The 21,742-nt window shown below is 41.1% G+C and overlaps 1 protein-coding gene across 8 annotated transcripts in view; it reads right to left on the reverse strand.

Moving 5' to 3' along the window:
* The window catches only part of STK11IP (serine/threonine kinase 11 interacting protein), a 227,018-nt gene that overhangs the window by 103,323 nt on the left and 101,953 nt on the right, over positions 1 to 21,742 (reverse strand). For all 8 annotated transcript variants that reach the window (XM_033945669.1, XM_033945670.1, XM_033945676.1 and 5 more), the window contains 5 exons: positions 17,082 to 17,249; positions 10,843 to 10,912; positions 5,819 to 6,199; positions 5,425 to 5,621; positions 4,878 to 4,988 (listed from right to left, as the gene is read on the reverse strand). In XM_033945669.1, coding sequence (XP_033801560.1) covers positions 4,878 to 4,988; positions 5,425 to 5,621; positions 5,819 to 6,199; positions 10,843 to 10,912; positions 17,082 to 17,249 — 927 coding nt within the window. The remainder of the gene's footprint in view (positions 1 to 4,877; positions 4,989 to 5,424; positions 5,622 to 5,818; positions 6,200 to 10,842; positions 10,913 to 17,081; positions 17,250 to 21,742) is intronic.

A 21,742-nucleotide genomic window follows, 5' to 3' on the forward strand; every position in this document is an offset into this window, starting at 1 on the left:
AGACTTAGCCGCCCATCGAAACGAAAATTTAGCACGTATGTCCGTTACCAACAATTCTGGAAGCGAGACATTAAGCAATTCAGACTTATCGATGTTAATTTTAAAGCCCGCAACCACACCAAACATAGTCAAAACACGAAGCACCACGGTCAAAGATTGAAGTGGGTGAGTTAATGTAAACAAAATATCATCAGCATACAGTAAGAGCTTATGCTCTTCGCCACCCACCACAATCCCCTGAATATCCGCATGCTCACGTATAGCAGCTGCTAAAGGCTCCAAAACCAACGCAAAAATCAGCGATGACAAAGGGCACCCTTGCCTAGTACCTCTACGGATCGAAAAATTGGCGGTATATCTCCCATTAACCCGTAAGCAAGCCTCCGGAGCAGTATATAATAAGGTCACCCAATGCAAAAAAGCCCCCGAAATGCCCATCCGCTTCAAAACTGCTAGCATAAATGGCCAGTAAACCCTATCAAAGGCTTTTTCAGCATCTACTGATAATAAAACAGCTGGAACAGAATATTGATGGGCCACTCCAATAAGATCTAACACTCTCCGTATGTTGTCACCAGGTTGCCTCCCTGAAATAAAGCCACATTGATCACCATGAACTAGGGAAGGCAAAAAAACGTTGCAAACGGACTGCCAAAATACGGGTAAACAGCTTATAATCAACTCCTAACAACGATATAGGGCGATAGGACCCACAAAGGAGGGGATCTCTGCCGGGTTTAAGAAGAAGAGAAACCGCTGCCTGCCGAAATGAGTACGGCAAACACTCCCCCTCCAAAAAAGAATTAAACAATCTTGTAAGAGGATCAACTATATAGGTCTCCATTTTCTTATAAAATAAAGGCGAGAAACCATCAACACCCGGTGCTTTAGAAGCGGCTAAATGACGTATAGCCGCCACCACCTCAGCGGGTTGAATAGGGGAAGAGAGCCAGTCTGCATCAACCTCCGCCAAACAAGGCAAGGTTACTCCAGAAAGAAAAGCATCAATCTCCCCCTCCGTGGCTTCAATCTCCGGAGAGTACAAAGTCTGATAAAAAGACAAAAAAACCTGGTGAATAGCCGCGTCATCTGCACAAAGCTGTCCCAACTCATTACGAATCTGCGTGATAAAGTGCTGTGCCTGTGTTTCCTAAGTTGTGTAGCTAACAAGCGACCCGCCCTACCACCCCAACTGCAACTTTTTAAAGAATTCTGATTGATTCGAATTAGGGGCATATATATTGAACAACGTCAGGGTATTATTCCTCATACTCATATCTACGTGTAACCATCTTCCATGTGGATCCGAATTTACTACTTTAAAATTGGCCATACACTTTTTATTTATAAGAACTGCTACCCCTGCTTTTTTACCTGATGCTGGAGCAAAAAAACACTCTTTCACCCACCCACCCGCTAGTTTCTGTGATTCCTTTATATTAAGATGAGTCTCCTGCAAACAATAAACATCCGCATTTTGCTTTTTTAAAAATGATAATACCTTTTTCCTTTTGATTACATGATTCAGGCCATTGACATTAATAGAAAATATCTTAAGACATAATATATTTTAAACTCATAATCATAATCTTCCTCTTCCCCTCTTCCAAATCTAAAATCTGAAGAAATTCTCCCAATGGTACACATCTTTACCCCTAAATTACCCAATCCCTTATTAATCCTTGTCTTAATCATCCCATTAATACCTTTAATACCCACCTTCTTCCCCCCCCTCCCCCCCATATAATGACTGCTTAAGGACACACATTGGACCAATAATCCCAACTTTTACCCCCTCCCCCCGGGCAACCAATATTTATTAACAACCCCTTTATCATATATTAAGACAAAATCACTATCCCCCCTCAATGTATCTAATTATATATCTCTTATAACCATAAAATCCTTTTCCTATTACCATTTTAAAGTAATTAATTTCTCTATCTGTTATTTAACCTTTAATCACATAACCAAATTTATTTCCTAACTTTTCATTAATGCATCTTTATATTCTCATCAAACTCCATTTCATTCCCCAAACATATCATGTTATTTGTTCTCAATATTCTACTTATAATCTTATGTTCTAAATATTTACTATTTTAGTTCATTTATAAATATCAATCATTTTGTTTACCTTACTATATATAATTTATACATTATGAAATTTAATTTATTTCAATAGACAAAATTCTAACATAAACATATATTTAATAGAGTACTATCATTTATCCTATATCTCATATTATCCAATCAATCAACCTCTATCTTCCTTTTAATATCCAAAAGCAAACATCCATACTTCCAAACATATCATTAAAAATTATTATCAAATATATGTTTCTATCTAATATATGTTTCTCAAGAATAAAATTTTTCCCTTTTTCATTTTTCATTAATTAATTATTAATGTTATTAATATTATTATTTATTTATTTATTTTTAATATTTTTCCATTTCCAAATTAAATCCAATGCTTTTGAAACTATAATAAAACAAAATCAAACCTTAAATTTGATCATTTAGCCATATCCTGCAGCTACCTATAAATTCCTATTATATATCTTTCTTTTATACTATTAATTCTTTCTTTACTTTACTTGCATCTAAATGCCATAGAACTTGTCATGTCTATAATTAGTCCATTCTGCATTCTTCTTCTTGTCCTTTCATTCTTGACTTTTCCTCATTTACTGACCTTAAATTGTCTGATCTTTCATGTTTATTTCTTTGTTTCATCAATCATATCTTAAGTCTCCTGACTGCCAACTGACATTTTATTTAATGTCCTTCCAGTCTACCAATCCTGCTTTCTTCTTCTTAACATCCTTTTATTTTCTTGTCCATTCTTTACTTTTTTTCCCCTTTTGTTAACTTATCAAGTTAACTATTCCTTCATGTTCATTCCTTACTCCAGCAATCCAACCTTCAGTCCCCTAAAGTTCAGTCTAATAACTTCGCTTAATGACTTTCCAGTCCATCCTTCTTGTTTCTTTCTTCTTTACATCCTTTTATTGTCTTTTTCACTTGTCCATTTATATTTTCTGTTCTTTATTGCTTATTCTCCTTTCTCCATCAAACGGAAGTCCCCATAAATCTTTATATAAACTTTTATTCAATATCCTCCAATCAGATCTTAATACCTTTTCCTTCATTTCAGCACCCATTATGCTAAAATGACATAGGTTCTGATTTTGAAAGAAAAGTCTTTAGCTTCTCCGGGTCAACAAAATACAAAGATTTATCCCCACAAGATACCCTCATTTTTGCTGGATAATATAACCCATATTTATATCCTTTTTCCTTTAATTGAGGTCTCAGATTGAGGAATTGTTTCCTAATATTTGCTGTATTTTTAGCAAAGTCTGGTAAAAACCATATTTTGGACCCTTTATAATTTAAGTTTTTATCTCGTTTGGCAGCATTTAAAATTTCTATTGCTTGCTGGTATCAACATCTTGAATATCAATGGCCTTGGTCTCCCTTGGTTTTCCACACGTTTTGTTGGAATTCTGTTTGCACGTTCTATTTCCAAAGGCTGTTTGAAATCCAACTGCAGTAATTTAGGTATTAAATTTTCTAAAAACTGTATGGCATTTCCTCCTTCCAAATTTTCTTGTATTCCAAAAAGTTTTACATTTTTCCTTCTACCACGGTTTTCATAATCTTCCAGTTGATTTTTCAGTTGAATAATTTCCAAACTGTCATTTTTACATCTTCTTTCTGCACATTCCAAAACCTCCATTTTAGCTTCCAGATCCGTTGTTCTTTTGTTTGTCACTTCCATTTGCCTATGTATATTCAATATTTCTTCCTTCATTTCTGCCATGCTGTTTACATTTTCTTTTAACATTTGTTTTATTTGTCTTAATTCCCCCATAACTTTGGCTTTACTCAGCTCTTCCGATTCATCTCCCAGAAGCGGAACCTTACACGGGGTAATTTGATCCTGCTTCTGCCTTTTCGCCGCTCCTCCGGTTTCATTTTTGCTCTGCCTCGTACTCGCCATGCTCCCGCACTTTCCCCAATACTTTTCCTCCGAAACTCAAGCCACAATAATAATCTTTTTTAGTCAGCCGTTGCCCAGGTAAGAGGAGCACCGCGATCACACGTCCATCTTGTGTGCGTGCCAAGCCACGCCCCCAAATGATTTTATTTTCAATATAGTGATTGAAATGTGTCTGTTTTGAGAAATTATATCTGCTGTGTATAATGTGTGTATATGAAACATGAATGGAAAAAATTGCATTATAATTAGTAAAGGAGGTGGGATCTGGGGCAGAGCTTGGGTGGGCCTAGGGAGGTCTGTGGTTGGGGTACTCAGTTGATATTTGTTAGACTTAGGAGGTACTTAGCTTGAAATACAGTAGTTGAGAAACACTGCTCTAGGCAATCAGCTGGCGCCAGTGCCTCTCCTTCTCTCCGGCCTTCTTCCCTGCTGGCACTCCCTACTGGCGTCTCAGGGCCCATCTGGAGTGCCTTTGCACATGTGCGGACGTCGACATGATGATGTCACACATATACATGATATTATCACGGCGACATCCGCACACTTATGGGTGCCGTGGCCACTACCTTTAGTGTGCCCTGGCTCAAGAAAGTTTGAGAGACACTGGGCTAGACAGACCTTTGGTCATCCAGTTCTTGTGTTATGTTTTAAGGTCATATCACAATAGTGGCCATGTTGATGTGTTAGAGTAGCAGAGCAACAAAAAGCTATGTGTGAGGTTAGGCTAGGCATTTAGTGAGAAATGGTGACTCCAGGAGAGAGGCCATAAGACCCGTCGTGTGAATGAGGATGATGTTACAATTACCACTGGGCTAAAGGAGAATGTAAAAGGCATTGTCAAGGCATTTACGTAATGGCAGGTCCTTACCTTAATAGATATCTCAGGGCTATCATCCAGAACCACATATCGAAGTTGCTGTCTGTCTCTACATATATAGTCAAACTGCAGCTCCAGCAACGGAAGAAGTTTAGCTTCATCCTATGTGGAAGAAGAGAGAAGTGACTGAAATCCAGCTCCTGAAAAAGCAACAGAAAGGTTCACCAGAGACCCAATCCCTGAGATAAGGAACAGATAGGGACATACCCAAGAACAACAAAAGGTGCCAGAGACTTGGCCTTGGGATAGAAAATATGCAGATACAGCTAGGCTGACCAGCTGTGGTGCTATGGATTAGATCCTATAATGCTCACTAGCAGGTTTGTGAAGGTCTCGTTCAGTCTTTCTCCCTCTTGGTCCTTTATTTAACTCACAAAACAAACTGTAATAAACTTCTAAGCAATACCCAAAGTCCTGGAGCTCAAGCTTTGACCTCTTTTCGTTCTACTAGTCTCCTTTCCTCTGCTCACTGACCTGTTCCCATCCCCTCCCTCTCCCTCACCCTATCAAACTCTAATTTCTCACACTGCCCAATTACCTTCCACTTCCAGCTAATTTCAGAGGTGTTAATCTTCAGCAAACTCTGCAGCTCTTGCCTCTGTAGATCATGGCCATCCTGGAGATCTACCTCAACCATGTATCTGGAGGTCAATCGTAGGAATATCCAGGGGTTCTGCACACACTCTGACCATTCCCCTTGTACAGGACACACCAGCACCGGAGGGCAGAGGTCAGCTGCAAGACAGCCTTAGAATTATTCAACAGGTACTGAATTATAACAAGAGAGATTAGCGTGACAACTCTCAACCAAATACAGTCACGGCCTACAGGCCCAGAGGAAGGTGAGATGGCAGCACATTAGATATATGAGTTGGAAGCCTATCACAGATATTCTGACACACTACTTAGTTTAAACCTTTTTCATTACATACCCTCTGGATTGTCTTTCTTCCATTCCTCTCCTTTTCTGTGGTTTGTTAGCTCCTTTTCCATTCTTGCTAAATCCCAGAGAGGGGCCTCTGCTTTTAGCTTCTTTTCCTCACTCTCAGCATTGACCAAGATCTCCAATGATCCATTCACAGATGTTGAGAATTCTTGAGGCTCCTGCAGGCGGCTCTTGCAAGGTAAGGCGACATTAAGAGCACTTTGTGGATCATCTGGTGCAAAATGCTTTACAGAAGTAGCAGTCTCAGGCTCAGGGGCCATTCCTATGTCCCCTTCCAGCTGGCATCTGTACTGTAACCAGTCTACTCCAAAAAGATCCCGGAAACTATTAATCCGTTCAATGACTTCCTGGTGTTGGAGTATCATATCTGCACAACATCAAAAGAAGTCAGTACCAGTAACCAGCCACAACCTCCACCACAAGCCAAGAAGCAATCAACCATGACCCACCAGCATCCACACAAGCCAGAAGACTGCAACTAACAAATGATAAGTCACAGCATCCATGCACAAGAAAACTAGCCATAGCTTTAATAAGTAATTCCAGTGACAAAAAGCAACTTCCACCTATAAGCAGATAGTCACACCCTCTGATTGTCCAGCTTTCTTCTGTGTAAACCGCCTAGAACTCGTTTGGTTATGGCGGTATACAAGAATTATGTTATGTTATGTTACTCACTGATGCAAACCCGAATTCTCAGCTGCAGTCTCCAGCATACAAGCAACAGCCTTCATCAAGCAGCTCACATACCACACCAACCTCAGACTCTAATCACAAGTGATCACTCAGATTCCACAAGCTGCCAACCAAAGCTTTCACCCATAAACAAATGCAGAAATCATAAACCAACTTAAATATGCACACACAAAACACAGCCCAAATCCACAATCCATCAGCACAGCTTCCAATGACAAGTGCAAACAGGGAACAATCAAAAGCACATTAGAGAGACAAAACCTTGAATGGGTAGAAAGTAGAAAAAGCAAAAGAACCTAAGAATAGCCTTACTGGGTCAGACCAAAGGTCCATCAAGCCCAGTAGCAAGATTCCATGCTATCGATCCAGGGCAAGTAGTGACTTCCCCCATGTCTTTCTCAATAACAGGTCAGTGTATGGGAAAGAAATAGCAGAATGTGCAGAGAAGGGTAAAGAGTGGGGTTTCCCAAGAGGACCTTATGAGAATGGAAGACTGCATCAAAAGTGCAGAGGATGTTTAATGTGAGCAAGTGCAAAATGATGCATGTGGGAAAAAGGAACCCGAACTATAGCTACGTAATGCCGGGTTTTATGTTAGGGGGTCACTACCAGACTATACTGATTATTAAGATTTTTCCATTCAGGGAACCCCTCCTGAATAGCCTACTTCAGCTGCAACCATTTAAAACTTTGTGATTTGTTATGACCATATTTATGTTGCAACTGTGAAAAATCAAGCAGTTTACCATTTAAAATAACATCATCTAAAATCCGGCTGCACATCAAATACTGTGTGCAATTCTGGTCGACATATCTCAAAAAAGATATAGTGAAATTAAAAAAAGGTACAGAGGAGGGTGACAAAAATGATAAAAGGGATGGGATGACTTCCCTATAAGGCACAGGTGTCAAACTCAAGGCCCGCATAGCCATTTTATGTGGCCCGGGGTGCAATGCGGCATTTTCATTGCCTCTCAGGGTGTTATCTACTGGCCGGCTCCATCCTCCTCACTGCCGCGGTGTGCACAAAGCCGTGGGTGGCGGCGGCTCCTACGCATGTCCCGTGCCTGAACCGGAAGACTGCTCTTTGACGTTGCAACGTCAGATGGAATGCTTCCGGATAAGGCATTGAGCTGCTACCCGCGGCTTTGTGAACACTGCGGCAGTGAGGAGGAGGGAGCAGGCCAGAAGATAACACTGGAGGCGGTAATGAAAACACCGCACTGCATTGCGGGCCGTATAAAATGGCCAGGCGGGAGCTGTCCAGAAGGTAAGACACCCGCCAGAGAGAGGCACAGCATGGAGGGAGGGAAACAATGAAGGTAGGGGGGAATTATTTTATTTTCAAGTTAGTGATTGAATTGTGTCCATTTTGAGAATTTACATCTGCTGTCTATATTTTGCACTGTTCAGGAAGAAATGCATTTGTTTCTTTTCCTCTGCATGCAGAGTGTTGTATCTTAGGGTTTGTTTGACTTAATTACAGTTTCTGGTGGAACTCTTTATGTCACATTTATAAAATGGAAAGGACAATAGCCACACAGAAGGGGAATTTTAGAAAATTTCAGGAGATTTGGGAGCCATTAACAAAATACTGTAATGACTGAATATTATTTTTCCCCTTAAAAATGCACATCCGGGAGGGGGGAGGGTTTTTTTGGTTTGATTATTAAATAAGGTATATAGGAATAGGGTTTATGGTAGATTTTCTTGAATTTAAAAAATGTTATTGATTGGGGGGAGGGGGGATAAATTCTGATGTGGATTTTAACAGAATATTAAGTGCTGTATTTGAGTTTAAAATGTTATATATGCTGTTACACTTATTATAAGTTTTTAAAAATGAATAAAGAATTGGGGGGGAAAAACACTTCCATAAACAAAGTGGTTTTCAAAACCTTTTTAAAATTTCTTAAGATTTAAAAGTGATCTCAATGGTCCTGTCAATTTGTTCCATAAAATAACTCCTGCAGTAGAGATCACAGAGGCTCTCATATTAGCAGGGTTTAAAAAAGAGAAGTTCATAGGCCATTGTTGAGATGGATGTGGTGAAATCCACTCCTTATTCCTAGGCTAAGAAGCATAGAATCTGTTTCACTACTTGCCCTTCTTCCTGAGGAAATTCACCAGCTTCCTACAAGGAGGATATCCAGTCTTAAAGCTCTCGCTGACATTTTAAAGAAGCGGCTTACATAACAACTGGGGCGGGGAGGAATTTGCATACTTTCCATATAAACTTTCTAAATTGGATACAGTCTGGATTTCTAAAAGAAGTCCAGGATAAATCTGCATAGAATGCATCTATAGGAAGGGAAAAAAATAAAGCTAATGCATCTGAAGATGGTGGGGAGTCTTGAGATGTTTGCGTAAGGTGGAGTAAACCAACTTAAACAATTCTTTTGTATTAATAGTATTGTGACCCACCTGTACGTCTCATCCAGAAAAGGATCAGACTCAGGAATCTGGATCCTACTTTGTTATCTCAAGGTCACCAATGAGTTCTGACTGTCTGGCCCTCTGTTTGTGCTCACTGGTCAGGCTAGATGCGATAGACCAGGGCTGCTCCAGATCTACTGGCAGGCCAGGTTTTCAGGATATCCACAATGAACATATCAAGAAGGCAGTGCAGGCAAATCTCTCTCGAGGACCGGACTTGGGCAGCCCTGCGATAGACCAGCGTCCTAGGCTTCCAATTCAAGATGGATTTGAATGGCCATTTTATCAGCTTATATTGCTTGTGGCAAGCAATCGCCAGTCTCCTTGGAAGCACATTTGACAAGAAGTGTGGAAAATCGTAGGGCAGCATCCAGGTCCAAGTTCTCTAGAGTGGATATAGCAGGATGGGAGGACACCGTATTTGGGTTCTCGGGAACTATTATGAGCAAGTGCAGAGGTCGCACCCTAGATTTCTGATACTGCTTTTGTATGTCCGTACTGTCCAAAATGAGACATCTATTGCACTAGAAAAAGAGACTAAGTTCTTACCTTGATAATTTCTTTTCTAGTAGATAGGTGCACACCCTGTCAGTTATTTCTCCACTTGCCTACTCTCTCAATTAGACAGTTCAAGTCAAAGCTGAGATTCTGATCTCAATCAGCCCTCAAGGGTATGAATATGTATTGCTATAGCACATTGGAGAATGTTTGAACTCCATAAATGTTTATGATTATTTATGGTTATTCCGAAGTTTGGATTGTACCATTGCAATGTTCAATATGTTTGTTATACTTTCAGAGCAGAACAGCACTGTATTTTGGGGAGTCTCCCCATAGCCCTCCTTCTTATGTGTATCGCCTGCTTTGGTACAAAGTGAAGGGAGCAGCAGAGCCCTCAGTAGAAGGAGTTGCTGAAAACCTGGAGTGGACTCCTACTACACAGTTTGTGAGCATGGGGAGAGTACCCTACTGTAGAGAATGACACACCTATCTATTAGAAAAGATATTAGTGAGGTAAGTGTGTAATCTCTTTTTCAGTGCCACTGAGTAAAATGCCCCAGTGGTGAGCAAGCCAGTGATTAGGTTTGTGTGTTAAATATTACCATTAAAGGGATAACTGCTGCATATGGATACATTTGACCATTTAATGCGTTAAAAAAACCCAATGTTACTGGAATATGGGCTGAAGACATACAGGTAGGTGAACTATTTACCACCTGCTAGAAAATGTGGAACTCACTTTGGATTGGCCCCTCAGGTGACCTACTTCCAAATCACAGCCATTCACAAAGTTGCACCAGAACTATGAAGCAATGGACACCACCACAAACTAGTTGCTTGGTTTAGTTAAAATGAAATAACGGTAAAAGTCCCCTGCCGTTTTCCCACTAATTATATTCCCTAATAACCTAAAAATGAACCTTTAAAGAAGGTGAAACTTCTAAAATAACAGTTCTTCACACTCCAACCAAATACATCAACACCTATGACTGCAGATAGTCAATCGAGCAGCTCTTCAGAGCTATGAGAGGTAAGTGATCCACAACCTGTGGAAATTGATGCTGCTGGTAATCTAGAAACATGATGGCAGATAAAGGCCAAATGGCCCATCTAGTTTGCCCATCCGCAGTAACCATATGATCAGCTCTGGTCTGTGTCTTTTATTTACTGCTTAAGAGAAAATCTAGGAAGGCACACTGGCATCCTTCCATTAAGCCATGCTTAGCGAAACACCCTGTTTCGCCTGTGGCACCCCTATTACCCCAGGTGCCTCCCTTAAAAGCAGCTAGTCTCTCCAGTCTTCATATACAGTGATAGGTTTCAATGACTTCTTACAATTAAGCAGGAGATGAGCAGGCAGTAGATGGAAACACTCACCGCTGGTATGAGTACTGCAGTCCTGCTCCATATCACTGGGTTCAGAAATACTCGCCCTACGAACTCTAACCTAAAAGAAAAGCAGAGTTGGTAGACTGAATGCTGCCTCAAAGCAGGGGCCATCTAACTTCACAGCTAATGGAGTGGGGAGAGGCGAGAGCCAGTGCCATTTCTCAGCTAACGCATGGCGGTGAGAATATAACACTGCCCAGTCATTATATAGCAGAGTGATCAGAATCCAACTGAGGGACACTGAGCTGGAGGAGTAACATAGTCGAAGGCAAACAAAAGAAGTTCCACAGAGCAAAAACAAGGAGAACAGCTCTGGAACTGATGATCTTGATAAAGTCTTTATTTGAACACTCCTGGTGTGCAAGGTCCAGTTCAAATAAGCAGAATAAAATACTGTGTACGAATAATCGTAGCCAATCGGTCTATAGAAGTACCGGACTCTCATGTCGGGTCTATACCACAATTCATTTACTGTGTATTTTTATGTTGGATTCTCGGAACTGCACCTTGTTCAACCAAAGACTTTATCAAGATCATCAGTTCCAAAGTTGTTCTCCTTGTTTTTGCTCTGGTGTAACACAGTCGTCACATCGTTACATAGTAAATGGCAGCAGGTAAAGACCCGAATGGTCCATCCAGTCTGCACAATAGTCATTATAAATTCAGGATTAAATTGTCTTTATTACTTGATATTTCTGGGCCAAATCTTTTTATTAGATCTTTTGGATATTAGAAATACTCTATTCATTCTATTAATTTTCTGTGTACATTCTGTCTTTCTGTAAACTGCATAGAACTGAACAGTATTGCGGTATAAAAGCAAGTTTTATGTTATGTTATAGACCTTAGAAGTCAGCCCGGTACTGTCTTCATTTTCCAAAGCCCACCCCCAGCCCATCCTAAACCGAACTTGACATAAATGCCACATAGACCGTGAAGTATCACAAAAAGAATGAAACTGAAACATACTGCAGTGCACAGATGGTGGTGGCAGTCACACACAGACTCACAATTCACACTCGAGCTTGGGCGTAGGCCGGGACCAGACCAATCCAGTAGGCTGGAGGATGGACAATTCTGGGGTTTCGCTCACCCAACTCAGACTCTTCACTATCCGTTTGGATAAACAACTTAGTCCGGGTACGAATGAACCAAACTGGAATTTTATTTCAAGTTGGTTAAAGAACAGTTTTTGAACTATTTACTCTTGCTCTGTGAAAGGCAGATACTCCGGTTCCATCACCTCCTTTTTACTTTAATCCATCACTTAAAGTTTCTTCAGTAAGATGGCAGCCAAATAAGCCTAAGACAATCCATCAACTACCTTGAATTCCAGAAGAAACTAAAGACATACCTCTTATCGCTATAGTCACTTTCTACCCTTCTTCCTAAACTAATGCTACTGCAAACAATGGAACTCAAGAACATGTTCTAAATCTTACTGTAAACCGCATAGATTCCTTGCAGAAAATTGCAGAATATAAGATGCATCACTTCCAATTCCCTTTAGTTTCCAGTCTTATCAGCTCCCTCCCAAATCTCTCTGAGAGTCTCCACCGGTCTGGGGCTTTGGTGGGAGAAAGGCAGGATCACATTCCCTCCTTCCCTTCGGCGCGCCGGACTCCTCCCCCGCCAGCCTACCGTTGCTCTCTCCTTCTGCTGCCGCTTTACGGCGGCACGCCGGACTCCTCCCCCACCAGGTCAGCTGATGCCCTACTTATTCGGGCTTCCTGCAGCGCACGCTTCATCTCACTGCACTGCTACACTTACCTGTTCTTATCCACCAGTTGCTTTTAAGTTGTTAGTTTGTTCTAAGCCTGTGTTTTATTTAGTTGTGTTTTATTTTATTTTTAGCCTATTGTTGGTCTGTCCTTCTGCCGCCGCTTTGCGGCGCCGCGCCAGACTCCTTCCCCACCAGGTCAGCTGATGCCCTACTTATTCGGGCTTCCTGCGGTGCACGCCGAAGGAGCACATAAAAGGAGCAGGATCTGCTCCTTAGTGCGCTCCTTCATGCGCAAACTGAGGGTGCCGCTAAAACCAAACTTTTACTTCAACCTAACACCCATACTTGGGTTCCAACTAGCCATAAACATTGGCACATATTTTTCTTCTTTCTTTACATTTTTCTCACCGGATTCTTAAATTACCCTCTTAGCATCTCCCCAAATTTCAACATGCTTACAACTACAACTACTAATAATATTCCAGTTTTTTGGGGCCATCGTCCCCCAAATCACAGAACAAAAACACCTCAACACTCTTCTCTATTAGAAATTCCTACTCCTCCGCTGCCTACTAATCTCAGTACCGTATCCACTGTTTCAACCCCCATCATAAACGTCTCTTTCAAAAATAAAAGTTTGAAATTAGGACTCATCAATGCAAGATCCATCAAAAACAAATATCACCTTTTAAAAGATGCCATTCTTCATCAGGGATTACACATGCTTTTTATTACTGAAACTTGGCTTACCGAAGGCGATGAAGCATATCTTTCCTATTGTTGTCCTTCTAACTATGAATACCTCTCGAATCATTGCCACAATCGTAAAGGTGGCGGCCTAGCTGTCATATTTCAAAATAATCTCATTAACCTCAGTGATCACTGTAAAGTTTCAAGTTTCAAGTTTCAAGTTTATTAAGATTTTTATATACCGCCTATCAAGGTTATCTAAGCGGTTTTACAATCAGGTACTCAAGCATTTCCCTATCTGTCCCGGCGAAATGTACATGTGTTTCACTGACAGAGTGTTTTGCAGGGCAGTTTTGGGACCAAGAAATGGATCTTGTTCGTTTCAATCACTCCATTGGAAATGCCACCATTGAATATCTCCACCTCAAGCTCAACTCAAACACCAACCTCAATTTTTTATTACTCTACGTCCCTCCACCAGTAGGACAAAACAAAATAGCTTTGCTCCAAGATCTACTATTTGACTTCTGTACCTCTACATTCCTCCCTCTTGTCTTAGGTGACTTTAATATCCATTTTGACGACCTCTCTAATACTAATACCTTGGATATTTTAAACATCTTAAATCCTCTAAACTTACAACCAATTATAGTAGGCCCAACTCATTCGGCCAATCACACTCTTGATATGATCTTTTCTCCTAAATCCCAATATTTCGAGCACTCTGTTCTACTTGCCTCACCAGTTCCTTGGTCTGATCATTATTTCATATCTCTCAACCTTCATTTTCTTAAACCGATAACACTTCAAACTCCTTCAGAAACTAAGCTTATCTCATATCGAGACTTCTCCAAACTAGAAACTATAGATATTTTGCCCTTCTTCGACCCATCCATTATAACTACTTCATCTATTTCAATTGAAGACCAATTATCAACTTGGAACTCCTCCTTACATTCTCTTTTAGGCAGTAAAGCACCAAAAATCTCTAAAACTATATCGCCACGTAAAATATTCAACCCATGGTACATGGCAGAGCTCCATCTTATAAAAAAACAGCTTTGTGCTTTAGAAAGAAAATGGCGCCATACTAAATCCCAAATAAATCTTCTAAATTATAGAGAAAAGGCATCCACCTATAAAACCAAAATTAACCAGGCCAAAAATAAATATTATTCAGACAAACTCTATAAAGCAAAAAACTCAGCTACTCTATATAACATTTTAAAATCCATTAACCCAAAGAATACAGAAATAACTTTTCTTTATCAATTGTATTTCTAACCCTTATCTTACCCTATGTCATGAATATACAATATTATGTATTAGTTTTTACCCAATGTTATTATTTAAAGTTTGTTTTGTACTGTATTGTCCTTATTTGACTTTATTTAATATGTTCATCGCTTAGAATTTGATTAAGCGATTAATCAAGAAAAATAATAAACTTGAAACTTGAAACACTTCAAAAATCCTCCTTAAAAGCACAGGAGATAGCCGATGCATTCAATCAAAAAATCAAAACCAACGAAGTACATTTCTCTCTAACTCAGTTAGTAATCTTACGAGCAATCATCAAACTGAATTCATTCTGACAGCCAAATGTTCTAATTTCAAAATTCCCTCCCTTAAAGACATTGAAGCTCTTTTTCAACAAATTAACTTAAAAAGCTCCAGATCTGAAATTATTCCCCCGTTTTACTTAAAAAAATTCTTTCATCGTTTTGGACCCTTTATTCACTCAATCATCCTAAAAAGCTTACTCACCGCATCAGTCCCTTCCCTCTGGAAAACCGCTATCATCACTCCGATACTCAAAGACCACAAAACTAGTATAAATGACTCTACAAACTATCGTCCAATTGCCAATATCCCCTTTTTGGCAAAATTAACAGAAAAATTGATATTTAATCAGGTTTCTGATTTCATTGAAACAACCAATGCTTTGCACCCCAACCAAACAGGTTTTCGTAAATTTCACAACACTGAATATTCACTGACTGGCTTAATAACTAATATTCATTATTTTCTAGACCACCACAAATCGGTTGTACTATTTTCATTGGACATATCCACTGCGTTCGACACAATAAACAATGATTTACTTCTCATTAGGCTAGAATCGATAAGCATTAGCGACCAAGTGCTTAACTGGTTCACCTCTTATCTCTCCAACCGCACTTCTCTTGTTAAGTTCCATAACGAATACTCTAATGCTTATTCTTCATCTTTCGGGATTCCCCAAGGATCTGTTCTGTCGCCTCTTCTGTTCAATATTTTCCTCTCCCCATTACTGAGTCTCTGTCAGTCAATTGGTTTTACTTCCTTCTCCTATGCAAACGATATTCAACTTATTCACCCTCTCGACCCAGAAAATAATAATGACATTCTGTCTATAAATAAAAAAACTAGAAACAATACAAAACTGGCTCAACTTAAACAAATTAGCACTAAACATAAATAAAACAAAATCCATGATCTTTACCTGGAAAAAAGACATAGGATTGAAGACCCCATTTGTCCTAAATAACATCTCACTAGAGTCTGTCTCCACCTTAAAAATTATTGGGGTCATAATCGATGATAAATTACTGTTTCATGAACACATAAATAACATAGTCAAAACATGTTTTTATAAATTGCGCTTAATACGATCAATCGCCAAATTTCTTGAGTCCAAATCGATTAATATTCTGGTTCATTCATTGGTTATAGCTAAAATGGTCTACTGCAACTCACTACTACTTAATATATCCCAAAAAGGAAAAAGAAGACTCCAACTTATCCAAAATATAGCTATTAAACTAATCCACAACGCCAAGAAATACGACCATGTTACGCCACTATTGATCGATTCTCACTGGCTCCCTATCAGCCATCATATTTTCTTTAAGGTCATGCTGTTAATATTTAAAACTCTAACCTATAATGAACCTCAATTTATAGCTAGAATGTTAACACCCCACAACACTATACGCCCACTCAGATCAACCTTCCAAAATCTCTTATCCATACCCTCTCTGAAAATAGTAGGCAAAAGAAGAGCTGATATGTTTTCTGTAATGGGTACCCAATGGTGGAACTCATTACCACAATACATTAAAAATGAAAAAGACCTCTCCTCCTTCAAAAAATTCTTAAAATCTCATCTTTTTAAAGATGCTTTTAACATTTAAATTTTAGATTTGTTTAATATTTTCAGATTTTTAACTACCTCGTTTCCTTTTTTGTTTTTTCTAAAAAAGTTGTAACTTTTCCCCCCTTACCTCACAACTGAAGTTTGTCTTGTCTTCAAAAATTATGTCACATGGTTTGTCTTTTTGTAATTTAACTTTCTTTTTATAATTTTGTACATCGCTTAGCAAACCGATTAAGCGATTCATCAAATACTAATAAACTTGAACTTGAACTTCTCTTTTATAACTTGCCATCTCCTTCCTGGGAAAAGAGATCTCCAGTTCCTAGCTAGAGTCAAGATTCAGCAACACCTGAAAAACCCTCCACCCCTGCTTTTACAGGAGAGGCATTTTTCAGAGGAGTCACATAAGGAAATACTTTTTTTTACAGAAAGGGTGGTAGATGGTGGAGACAGAGACTGTGTCTGAATTCCAGAAAGCTTGGGACAGGCACGTGGGATCTCTTAGGGAGAGAAGGAGACTGTGGATGCTGTGGGGAATAATCTCTATATAAAGACAACCCTGCTTTTTAAAAAATGCATTTTGGAGTTGAAATGTCTCAATTTATACACGAGTATATACAGTAAATAACTGCTTGAAGAGTTTTTTTCTCATTTCACTATGTTCTTGGTACCAACCTTGGATTTCTTACGGGGAAGTTGGGTAGGGCCACTGTCCCCAGCAGAGAAACTGTCACTCAGATCAGCTGTGCAAGAGCTTTCCAAACCGGTGTGATCTGCTCCGCTGCCTTCTGCTGGAGAACTGCGCAGCGACTGTGCTGTCACCAGTCCTTCTTTCTGCAGATGCTGGAGAGAAAAAAAGGAACAAGACCTGAAAACAAGATACCCAGCAAATTTCCAGATCCACTTACACCACCAGTCCCATCCTCAATCTCTGAACCTACACAGGAATTCTCATCATAAAAGAGTGCAAAAAGATGAATAAAGTACACATGTATTATAAATAAATATAAAAACGTAACATATTAAGCTGCAGGAGTGGTGAACTTAAGAACATAAGCAATGCCTCCGCTGGGTCAGACCTGAGGTCCATCTTGCCCAGCAGTCCGTTCACGCGGCGGCCCAGGACCTGTGAAGCAATCCTCTATCTATACCCCTCTATCCCCTTTTCCAGCAGGAAATTGTCCAATCCCTTCTTGAACCCCAGTACCGTACGCTGCCCTATTATGCCCTCTGGAAGCGCATTCCAGATGTCCACCACACATTGGATAAAGAAGAACTTCCTAGCATTCGTTTTGAATCTGTCCCCTTTCAACTTTTCCAAATGCCCTCTTGTTCTTTTATTTTTCAAAAGTTTGAAGAATCTGTCCCTCTCCACTCTCTCTATGCCTTTCATGATCTTGTAAGTCTCTATCATATCTCCTCTAAATCTCCTCTTCTCCAGGGAAAAGAGTCCCAGTTTCTCCAATCTTCCAGCGTATGAAAGGTTTTCCATCCCTTTTATCAGACGTGTCGTTCTCCTCTAAACCATCTCGAGTAACGCCATATCCTTCTTAAGGTACAGCGACCAATATTGGACGCAGTACTCCAGATGCGGACGCACCATCGCCCGATACAAAGGCAGGATAACTTCTTTCATTCTGGTTGTAATACCCTTCTTGATTATGCCTAGCATTCTATTTGTTCTCTTAGCGGCCGCTGCGCACTGTGCCGTCAGTTTCATTGTCATATCTACCATTACCCCCAAGTCTCTTTCTTGGGTACTCTCTTTCAATAACATCCCTCCCATCTTATACCTCGGGTTTCTACTTCCCACATGTAGTACTTTACATTTCTCAACATTGAAATTCATCTGCCATCTTGTCGCCCCTTCCCCTAGTTTGTTCAAGTCTCTGCAATTATTCGCAGTCCTGTTTAGTCCGAGCTCCACAAAATAGTTTGGTGTCATCTGTGAATTTTATTATCTCACACTTCGTCCTTGTTTCTAGATCATTTATAAAATATATTAAATAGCAGCGGCCCGAGCACCGAGCCCTGCGGGACACCACTCATAACCCTCCTCTAGTCCAAGTAGTGGCCCTTCACTCCTACCCTCTTTTTCCTACCCGCCAACCAGTTTCTGATCCATCTATGTACGTCTCCTTCCACCCCATGGTTCTTCAGTTTCCGAAGTAGGCATTCATGGGGTACCTTGTCAAAGGCTTTTTGGAAATCTAGATATATGATATCTATGGGGTCACCTCTGTCCATCCGTTTGTTAATTCCTTCGAAGAAGTGCAATAAGTTTGTTAGGCACGATCTCCCCTTGCAGAAACCATGTTGGCTGGTTATTAGAAGTTTGTTTCTTTCAAAATGTTCATCGATGTTAGTCTTTTATCAGTGCTTCTGCCATTTTCCCTGGAACCGAGGTCAGACTCACCGGTCTGTAGTAGAGAGTTGCGCGGGGACAGATATCCCACCCATCCCCGCCAAAATCCCACCCGTCCCCACCCGTCCCCGTGAGGAATCCCTCCGTCCCCACCCGTCCCCGTGAGGAATCCCCTCCGTCCCCACCCGTCCCCGCGAGGAATCCCCTCCGTCCCCACCCGTCCCCGCGAGGAATCCCCTCCGTCCCCACCCGTCCCCGCGAGGAATCCCCTCCGTCACTATCCTTCCCTATAAACTTCAGAAATAGTTATTTTATTTAATTATGCTACTGAATTAAAGGCTCTGGTAGATACCCATTTACAAATAAGCAAAGAGACTTTATTAATTTGGAAAAATTAATTGGGAAGAATACATACTTTGTAAATGGGTTTCTACCAGAACCTCTAATGTAAATATAAAATATAAATACTCAGCTGATGAGAACCCACAAACTGTCAGCTGAGGACTTCCTTTGCAGTTGGCCGGGGGTCCCTTTTGCCAAGCTTGGCAGGCAGCAGTAGCGTCCCTGAGTCACAGATGCTGGCACCTCAGTGGCTCATGGATGCTGCCAGCGACTGCTGCGCTTGGTGGAGGGGAGTTCTGGCCATCTCTAGAGGAGGTCCTCTGCTGGCGGTGCTTGGGGATCCCCACCAGTCACAGCAAGGGTCAACAAGTACTTCAACACTGTAGAAATAAAACCAGAAATGCATTTCCTTTTCTTTTGAACACAAAACAAAGACATCTGCCATATACATTTCCCAAAGCTAACATATTTTAGTCAATAAATTCCGTTTTTTACCTTCGTTGTCTGGAGACTTATTTTTCCATAAAGTTGGTCCCAGTTTCTTTTTTCCGCTTTCCCATCTTCTGTAAATTCTTCTGTTGCTGTCCATTGGATTCCCCTACCATGGTCCAGCATTTATCTCTTTCTCATCTTTCGTGCCTGCCCACCAGCCCCATGCCCAACATTTCTCCTTCTATCACCCCTCTCCAACACTATGCCACATCTCTCCCTCCATTCCCTTCACCACTGTCCAATATTCCTCCCTCTTGCATCCCTTTCAATCTGTCCCATTGTTCCCTTGCCACATTTCTCACTCTCATCTTTTTCTTCCCTATCACATTCTGTACCTTCCTCCCAACGACCAAAAATTCTCCTCTTTCTTCCATTTGCCGTGTGTGTGCCGTGAGGGAGGTCTGGTGCCCCAGAGTAAGAGCAGGGGTGATCACACTTTATGGGCTTGCGAGCTGCTTTATAATGACTAAGTCAAAATGATCTACCAACAATAAAATTTTAAAAAAACACAAAGCACAATGAAAGGCAGAGAAAATGTTAATTATTCATATTCCGGGTTTTTTCAAAGAGGTCACGGCAGATGACTCTATGCAATGTCACCTCGGTAACAAAATACAAAAATAGACAAATACACCCCCTCCCTTTTTATTAAACCACAATAGTAGGTTTTAGCACAGGGAGTTACGCTGAATGCCTCGCGCTGCTCTCAATGCTCATAGGCTCCCTGCGCTAAAAAACGATATTGCGGTTTAGTAAAAGGGAGCCATAGTGCAAAATATAGACAGCAGATATAAATTCTCAAAACAGACACATTTTGATCACTAAATTGAAAATAAAATCATTTTTCCTACCTTTGCTGTTTGGTGATTTCATGAGTCTCTGGTTGCACTTTCTTCTTCTGACTGTGCATCCAATCTTTCTTCCTTTCTTTCAGCCTCCTGTATGTTTCCTCTCCTCCAGACCTCATTCTCTCCCCCAACTTTTTCTTTCTGTCTCCCTGTTCCCCCTTCTTTCTGTCTCCCTGTCTGCCCCCTTTCTTTCTTTCTCTGTGCCCTCCCCCAAGCCACTCGGTTTGCTGCCACCACCATCGGGGAATAGCCCCCAAGCCACCGCTGTCCCAAGCTTTCCCTGCAGAAGCGTCGCGCTGACCAGCATTCCGCTCCCTGACGTCAATTCTGACGTAGGAGAGGAAGTTCCGGGCCAACAAGGCATTTCTCCTCATTCCATCCAGCCTGAGTCCCATCTCTCCTTGATCCAGCATTTCCCTTCTGTGTTTGTCAGAATTACCATTCCACCTATTTTCCAGCATCACCCTTCTTTGTGTCCATCTCACCTATATCCCTATCTCACCACTTTTTCAGAATCTTCATTTGTCTCTGTCCTTGTCTTTACCCCATGTTCACCATTTGCCCTTTCAATGTCTTTATCTACTCCCCCCCACACTTTTTCAGCTGTACTTCTATGTCTCTATTTCACCTCCTCTTCATGTCCCCTCTGTATCTCTATCCTTATTCAGTAGGTCCTGCTTACCCTTTCTCTTCTTTGTGTCACTATCTTCATTTTCAGCTTTCCCCCCTTTTCCTTTGTTACTGCATCCGGTAGCCAGAATCTTTCCACCCTCCCTCCACTCCGGCCCAGCCCAGTATGAAATATTTCCTTTTGTTTCCCTCCCCTCTCTCTCTCTCTTCTCCTCCCTCACCCACGAGTCCTGCATCTGGCCCTCTCCCTTCTACCTGCACCTGGCAACACCCCCCTGCTCCGCGGCTCTCTTCAGCAACTCGTCAGCAGCGGTGATCAAGACAAGCTGCCGACATCGAGGCCTTCCCTTTACGAGTCCCGCCTTTGTGGAAAAAGGAAGTTGAAACAAGCGGGACTCGCAGAGGGGAGGCCCCGACGTCAGAAGCTTGTGTCGATCGCTGCTGCTGAGTTGCCGAAGAGAGCCGCGGAGCAGGGGCTGTGGCCGGAAGCAGGTAGAAGGGAGACGGAGATAGGAAGGCTGTAGAAGCTCCGGAGCATGACACCGACCCCGGCCAGGATGATTTCTTTTTCAGGCGTGCAGCTTACAAGTCCTGCGTTGCGGCGGGAAATAGCCATGCTGAGCAGTGAGCTCAGCATGTACACAGATGAAAGCCTTGCT

Source organism: Geotrypetes seraphini, chromosome 5, assembly GCF_902459505.1.
Source record: "Geotrypetes seraphini chromosome 5, aGeoSer1.1, whole genome shotgun sequence".
NCBI lineage: Eukaryota > Metazoa > Chordata > Amphibia > Gymnophiona > Dermophiidae > Geotrypetes > Geotrypetes seraphini.